Raw genomic sequence first — 8649 nt, 5'->3', positions numbered from 1 at the left:
GTTAAAAAATTCACAATACTTTTTTAAACATTGTTTGAAGCTAAATGTGGCAAAATGTTGATGTTATTTTAAGCGTGAGACACTTTACAAACGGCACCCCATAAAGTTCTGCCTGTTACATGCATTGTCTTCTTTCAAAATACACTTCAGTTTTCACAGGAAATTTAACATTCACATACAGTCTCTTTCAAAATAAATGCACTATGACAGCACAACACCACAAATTGATGTTATTTTTCCTCGAACAATTTATGCATATGGTTGGGTTTAGGAAAAAACAACAGGGTTTGGCTTTATAATCTTACAGGTTGCAAACACCGCTATCCCAGTTGAAAGTCAGTGGTTGTTGGACCCATCCACCATCCATCCATCCTGCCCACCCTACTCGGACTTTCGCCACCATAACTTTCCTTCTTGTCCCACTGCGTTTCCCTGACGCCGCCGAGTCATTAAACCATAACAGCGACTGGCCACTGGCTACTTGACTACTCAGTGTCTGATGGCACAAGTCACTGCCCAAGCGCTAGATATTGACTACTTTGGAAAGAGACCCAGTTGTCCAGCCATGTTCGTGGCAACCAAATCGGGTATTTTTAATGAGACGTCAAGACATTTCCAGCTTGGTATGGCAACAAAACCAGATATTTTCTACAAGACATCTGGATATTTCAAGCCGTTTTTGTTGCAACCATGCCGGGTATTTTTAACAAGCCGTTGGCACATTTCCAGCCATGTTTGTAGCGAACCAGATATTTTAAGCAGAAACATGTTTTCCTAACCCTAACCGAGTAGTTTTTGTGCCAAAATCTAACCACGTTAGCCGCCTGTGGTGTCACAACATAAAATTGTAACTGAAATGTAAAGTGTCAACATATCAGTTATATATGAAACATACAAACTTGACATATCCGGTCTTTTGAAGAAACATACAACCCCAACATTTACTCTGGCAACTGGGTTGTTAGACTGTTTATCTCGTCTGACTACACTGGGACTATCATCATAACTAGTTTCTATGTACATTACTGTAGAGTGAAAGTCAGCAGTTTACTGTAGTAGTAGTCATTTTTTTCTACTCAATATTAACAACTACTAAAATGTTTAACATCACAATTCACAATTCTAAATAGAGCTTGTTCCTCAAAAGAATTGCTCCTGACAGACAAGCGCTGTAATTTGTCCCTGCCACTAGAGGTCACTGTCAGACAAACATGAACATTGCCTCACATTAACACTGTCAGCCATGTCTCACCTCTGAAACAGATGAGAGGCATCTTGACTTGCACACAGTCGTTGTCCCTCCAGAAGCCGTCTTCCATCATGGAGACGCAGTGCTCGACCGCTCCTGCATTGTCTGGCTGACCTTCCTGCCACTGCCTGTAGTCCTGCCCCTCTTCTGTGTAGAAATGTTCGTTCAACAGAGACCATCTCCAGCTGTTGACGTCATCATACAGACCAATCCAGAAGGACATGTGATAGTTCATGTTTTTGATCCTGCTGATGTCCTCATCATTAGATACAGTGGCCAGGTCAGTGTGCACCGCTCTGCAGTAGCTCTGGGCTTTCATCCAGCTCAGCTTCAAGTCAGTGAAAAGGATGTACTCCTGGATGTAGTATGTGTAGCCTGTATGGGCAGTCATGAGGTAACAACTGAATACAACTGAAAATTTTGTTCCCTTGGTTTCAATCATCCGTCAAATCTTAAAAGTTTGCTAGTTTTTGCACCTTAAAGGGATAGTTTGGATTTTTTGAAGTGGGATTGTACAAGGTTCTTATCCATAGACAGTATTTTACATACAGCAGATGTCACTCGGCACGTCTACAGTTTGGAGAAGCAGACTGGAGACACAGAAACTAAGCAATGTACCGTTGTGGATGGGTCAGCAACAAAACACATTTTAGCCACATAAAAAAAAAAAACAATATCAGTTTAAACGTACGTTATATTTAGATTTTATTCACTGCTTTAATGTCAGACATTGATTTCCGACTGGAAAATGAAACCATCACTCTCTTTAAAGCCAGACTCCATTTACAAAACCAGTGATTTAACATTGCTGAGCACAGGAGGTGCTGCTCCACTTCTGCCTCCATCATGAGTGTGTTTGTCTTAATGTGTTATTACTTTGGCATTTTAAAAGGTTAGTTCAGATTCACCAAAGTCACACAATAACACAAACTAATAACTGATAGAAGCAGCAGTCGGCCAGCAGCTCCTGTGTTAGCAAGCTAAAATTACTGTTTTTGTCAGTGGAGTCTGGTGGCTGTGATGTTAGCATAGTGATGGCCAAATGAGGCCTCATGAACCACTGTCTTTATTTTCTGAAGCCACTAGATGGCGCCGTCTGTTCAACAAAGGTTTGAAAGCACACTTCATTGCCAGTCCTTCAGCCTTTATCTTTAAACCAAGAGTGCCATCTGGTGGGGTCAGAAAATAAAGAAAGTGGTTCATGAGGCTTCATTTGGCCATCACTATGTTAGCACAGATGAGGAACTGGAGACGTTAACGGCTTCCCCGTCATGACACGCTGTCTGATGGAAAGGTAAAGCGTTCAAAATACTCTCAATATAGGGTCCACTTTAACTGATATTGATGTTTTTAGGTGGGACTTTTTGTAGATGGCTAAAATACATTTTGCTGCGGCCCCCATCCACAGCAGTACATTGCCTAACTTTTGGGTCAGACTCCAGTCTGCTTCTCCAAACTGGGAGTGTACTGACTGACATCTACTGTTTGTAATACACTGGCAATGGATAAGTACCTTATACAACCCCACTTAAAAAAATTTGAACTAATCCTTTAACTACAAATCAAGCATTTTTACTTCAGTGCAGAGTATATATTTTCTGATATATTTATCTCCAGGTTGCCATTGGTTTCTTTTATCTATGTACAAGGGTGTATTTTTAATTCATTTATTCATTAATGATTTGGGCTGAAAAATGTTTTTGCCAACTGTTTTTTTTTGGGACAATAAAAAAATTAATAATATAATAAAATATATAGCTGATGTTATTTTAAAAAGACACCAAAACTGAACAAAAATAAGATAATAAAGCACATTTCTCTTGAAAGAAAAGATTTTAAAATGAAAATAAATATATATATTAGAATATATAGGGTATCCATAAAAGGTAACAAATTGTGACTAAAATGTGACTTCCTCAGTCAAGATTTTTTATTTTTTTTTATTTTTTTTTATTCCTCTTTAGGCATGAAACAAAAATTTAAGGTCATTTTTCAGGGAGTTTTTCAGAATTTTTTTTAATGCTGTCAAATTAGTGTGTTTACAAATTTTAACATATTCTAATACTGTTCAATGCCATGCAAAAGTGTTGAACCTTGCTCCTGACTCCTCAGCACCCCCAACATTCCACTGTTAAACTGTGTATATTTTTAATGAACATTTTCCATAAAATTACAAAAAAATTACAAAAATATTGTTAAACTATTGTTTCTGCTACAAAAACTGCCAGTTACAGTCTAATAACATAAATAAATTGATTTAAAACAAAAAAAAGTCCCTTCAGTTAAAGTATTTAAGCACAATACTGCTGCAATAACAGTATTAATTGTAGTTAAAAATATAGCCAGTGCTGAGTGAAGTCCAGTTTAGTGGACAGATGATTATTTGTAATTTCCTCCCAACATATAATCGATACTTGGAAATTCTAACGACTGTATTACTTCTTAGATGTTACTTGATGTTACTACATTTTATTTACCTGCCAGGGTTTCCTGTTAAAGAAGGATTCACAAGACAATCCTGAGCTGCACAACATTTCTTCCACTCCGTCGGCCATCTTGGTTTTACAGATCTGTGTTGCACTTACAACACCTGGCCAGTGGGTGGCAGTGTAACATATGACGCACTAGGGTCTGCTGTATTGGCTTAACCCTTTAACGTCCTCACGAATAAAAAAAGTAGTGGATTTTGTTTTAGTTTGCATTTCTTTATTTCCTTGGAGCAACAATAACAAAAATCTATTTTTTTTAACAGACCCAATTTTTATTTTTTTTTTAAATATAGGCCTCTACAAAACGTTGAGGTGGCACAAAAAAAAATCAAAATTACAAAACTGTTATAATGCTTGTAATATGTTAGTATACCAACATATTTAAATTTGTTACCATTGAATTAGTAGTATTACCAGTACCACTATTATTTGCACATATTGATTCTATATATTCATCATTAGGGGATTTTAAAAACATCTCAGAAATAGTGAAGAAATCACATATATTTATTTATTTAATTATTTATTTTCATCAAATATATGCACTGGGATAACGTTGAATTTATGGTATTAACACAAGGGAATATTCATCCATTTTTATTTTATAAAAAATTCTGAATTAATTATCTTAGCTTCACTACCTTTACCATAAAGGGACAAACCAATCGTTTGGTAGGGCATGTTCTTAAAAAATAATTTGACCATTGTTAGATTTTTTTTTTTTTTTTTTTGTATAAAGTTACCAAAATCTGCTCAGTAAGACCTCTAAAACTAGAATATGTTCGAAAAATATGTCTACCTTGGAGAATCCCACCACACAGAGCCCTCACGTCTGGAGTGACTTTTTTGTTACTAACTTCCTGAAGAAGGCGAACTGAGAAGACTTAAGGCTTTTGCACACTGAGTTTGTTTTTTCGGATGCATTTTTTAATCTGTCATCCCAAAAAATTATTACGCACAGAAACCATGCACGATGCGTTTTATTATTGTATTCGTTGTGAAAATTCTAAATACGTGACACAATGCAAGACACATTCCCTCTTTTGCCTCTCCTCTGGAGTTACCTATCTGGCTGTCACCACTCCCTCCCTGTTTTTCATTTGGCACCGCAGCTGCATGAAGGGGCGGAGCTGTCCTCCCTCTCTGTCCTCAACTAGTGACGGCCAAATGAAGCCTAATGAACCAATTTCTTTATTTTCTGACTTCATCAGTTGGCGCTCTTGGTTTAAAGATAAAGGCTGAAGGACTGGCAATGAAGTATGCTTTCAAACCTTTGTTGAACAGACAGCGCCATCTGGTGGCTTCAGAAAATAAGGACAGTGGTTCATGAGGCCTCATTTTGCCATCATTGTCCTCAACATCCTCCTCCTCTTCATCATCATCCACCTGAATATTGCCGTCTGACCTGTTGAACATGAGCTATCTGAGTTATGAAATGATTCTGTGTGACCTGTTATACTGTCTTGTCACGGCTGTTTCCCGTCGCCACATTGTCTTCACAGATTCTTGGTCCAATGTATCTAAAGGCTTCTCTCAGTATGTCGAACCTGTTTCGAAAATTGCAATGACTTTTTAAAGTTTCGGATTCAGTGTGCAAACGAAGTCGTATTTATTTTTAGATGTTCGACAATTTCAGACAAAAAAAAAACAGACTCAGTGTGCAAAGGCCTTTACTCTTCAAAGACACAGCGACATCTAGTGGATTCTTTAAGAATAACATGCCTACACCAAATGGTAGAGATAGGTCAGACAGGTTGAGTTCAATGTGACACAATTTTTATTAAGCTATACAGACTAAAAAAAGCTCTACCAAACAGTTAAGCGGGATGGTAAAGATTTAAATGCAACTATAGCATCAAAACCGATGCCCATACAAAAAAAGGCTTTTAAATAGCTGTAAACTGTGGTGACCACCATGTGTGAAATGGTACAGAGGTTTGGATAACATTTCTAGGTTTTGTTATATATTATTACATTTTCATGGAAACAGCACATTTAATTTGTTTTTCTTACTTCATTGTATCTCTTCTTGAACAAAATGTACACCCTTACAATCCTGTACGGCCCAGAAGTGAGAATAACCAAGTGATGGAAATTTGAACAATTCTAATTAATGAAGAGGTTTGGTCATTTCTTCAGTGTTCCCTGGTTTGAGATCCTCAGATGTGATGATTTTCAGCTTTGTTTTATGCTATTGTGAAGTGAAAATCTTATAAAAACTACTTCACAGATATGCAGACATATTTTCTTACCTGTCTGGTGTGTGACCCCCACAATGATAAAAACTGTCCCTGTGAATTAGAAGTAAAAATCTACAGTCAGAATACAAAAACATGGACAAGAATACAAATGTGTGGATGTTTTAAACAAATAATTTAAATGTTGCACATATTTTTCATTGAAGTTGATGAAAGAAGAGTACAAACCAAAGAAGAGCAGTTTCATCCAGCCTCCCTCCATGATCTGCAGCAACGAGAGGTATACAAACTGATGAAGGTATTTCTGTAAATATGGTCCTACCTGCTCTCGTTGTGTCTTCACTTGGAATAATATTTACTCACACACCTCCTTCCCTGTCGCTGAGTTTGGATACCAAATGGTCCGTGACCACAAGTAAGTGGTTGTGTGTTTTTGTTAGTGCATTTGCATCTTAGCGAAAACCTCTGCTGAGTTTTAGACAATCACAGACGGGATGTTTGTAGACCTGACAGCTGGTGTGTGTGCACTTGTATCTTTGTGAGGACCACTGTGAGGTTTTCACCTTGAGAGTGAGGATGTTTTGGCCGGTCCCCACTGCTTCAAAGGACTTATTTTTAGAATAGGTTAGAATATATTCAGGTTAAGTTTGGGATTAGGCATGTAGACGTGATTTAAATGCAACACTTGTGTTTGTAAGCATTTCTCCTTTTTGTGGATAATGGACTTGCGCTCGTAGAGCACTTTTCTGCTGTTCCAACTACTCAAAGCACTCTAATACTACATATTACATTCACCCAGCGGCACGGTGGTGCAGTGGTTAGCATTGTTGCCTCACAGCAAGAGGGTTCCTGGTTTGAACCTTGGGGTGGGGTGTGTGGAGCTTGCATGTTCTCCCCGTGTCAGCGTGGGTTTTCTCCGGGTGCTCTGGCTTCCTCCCACAGTCCAAAGACATGCAGGTTAACTGGTGACTCTAAATTGAATTGAATGGTTGTCTGTCTCTATGTGTCAGCCCTGTGATAGTCTGGTGACCTGTCCAGGGTGCACCCTGCCTCTCACCCAATGTCATCTAGGATAGTCTCCAGCCCCCTGTGACCCTTAAAGGGATAGTGCACCCAAAAATGAAAATTCAGCCATTATCTACTCACCCATATGCCGAGGGAGGCTCAGGTGAACTTTTAGAGTCCTCACATTCCTTGCGGAGATCCCAGGGGAGAGGGGGTAGCAACACAACTCGGGGCTTCAGGACACTTGGATCACTACGGACGAGCCGTATGGAGATATTTTGTGGTTTCAGTTATGTGTTTTTGGACGTTTGAATCTGGGGCGCCGTAAGACTCCATTAGGTGGAGTTGTGTTGCTACCCACTCTCCCCTTGGACCTCCGCAAGTGATGTGAGGACTCCACTCTCACCTTAAACAAACAAAAACAATGAACACATCTATCAAGCGCATAAAAAAGTCTCAGATCTTTACTTTAAACCTGTGTTGCGTTTCAGTTTTTTGTTCAGAGTTTGTAACCCATCCCAAATACAGAAACACAAATGAGTGTGTGTTTGTGTGTAAGGGAGACGTTCCTCCATACACTTTGGTTTGCAGTAGACCACTGCAATGTGTACATGATGTCTGGACAGGACATTTGGTTACTGTCGGTTATTGTTTGTCTGAGCGCGGGGGGGGGGCAAGTCAAAACTACAACTTTGTTTTGAAAAGAACAGGTGAGCTGCTTGTTTGTCATACACACAGGTCCTTCCCCTTTGCACATTTTACCACAGTCAGATTTTAAGAATTACAAAAATATTCACCAGGATATGGGAACCCCTGAATGTTGGATTAAAGGACAAGGCTGGTCTATATTTTTGTTACAGTCGATGAATTCCCTCGAACAGCCAAAAACCAACAATAATAGACAATTTATCCAACTAACAAGTATTATCTCTGCGGTAAAGCCTGATTGATCTTATTCATCTCTGTGCCATAAAAGCTCCATTGTTCTCCAAAAACTAGGCCCGGTTTAAGAAAGCATGTTTAGAGAAACCTCTGAGTTAGTTAACCCTGAGATGAGGGAAACTGGGTTTTCCCTTGTTTTTACATGGATAAGTGTAATGTGCTCTTACTACCACTAGATGGCACAAAAAGTGTCCATGAATGAGGACAACAGGTCTAAGTTAAGTAGAATGAAGTATGAGGCCAACTAAACCCAAAAGGTGATGTCCTCATATGAGGACACGGGGTCTCAGGAGGATGTAGTCCTCTACACAGAACTCCATAATAGTGAGTCGGGAGATCTCCTTTGGCCGTTCATGTCGCTACTGCCAAACTTTAAATCTGTTCTCCTCTCTGCTCCTGTCGGCTCTGGATAAGGTGACTGGAGGTGAATGGGACAGGAGCTAAGGACAAGCTCATCAAAGCCCACTCCTCTTCACATCCAGATCCTCAGCTTCAACTTCACCTCATCTCTAGTGATGGCCAAATGAAGCCTCATGAACCACTTTCTTTATTTTCTGACCCCACCAGATGGCGCTCTTGGTTTAAAGATAAAGGCTGAAGGACTGGCAATGAAGTTTGCTTTCAAACCTTTGTTGAACAGACAGCGCCATCTGGTGGCTTCAGAAAATAAAGACAGTGGTTCATGAGGCCTCATTTGGCCATCACTACTCATCTCAACACCACCACCAGTGTCTAGACTCCATATGGAGGGATCCCTAATCTACTA

General features: G+C 39.3%; 1 protein-coding gene across 1 annotated transcript in view; it reads right to left on the bottom strand.

Annotated features, from left to right (window-relative positions):
* Positions 1 to 3817, bottom strand: part of LOC126404254 (macrophage mannose receptor 1) — a 9274-nt gene extending 5457 nt beyond the window's left edge. The window contains exons 1-2 of the mRNA XM_050067341.1: positions 3727 to 3817; positions 1253 to 1624 (exon numbers count right to left, since the gene is read on the bottom strand). Coding sequence (XP_049923298.1) covers positions 1253 to 1568 — 316 coding nt within the window. The 5' untranslated portion in view covers positions 1569 to 1624; positions 3727 to 3817. The remainder of the gene's footprint in view (positions 1 to 1252; positions 1625 to 3726) is intronic.
* Positions 3818 to 8649: the final 4832 nt, after the last annotated feature.

The sequence above is a fragment of the Epinephelus moara genome, chromosome 17 (genome assembly GCF_006386435.1).
Source record: "Epinephelus moara isolate mb chromosome 17, YSFRI_EMoa_1.0, whole genome shotgun sequence".
Classification (NCBI taxonomy): Eukaryota; Metazoa; Chordata; class Actinopteri; order Perciformes; family Serranidae; genus Epinephelus; species Epinephelus moara.
This window is presented reverse-complemented; position numbering and strand designations above follow the sequence as displayed.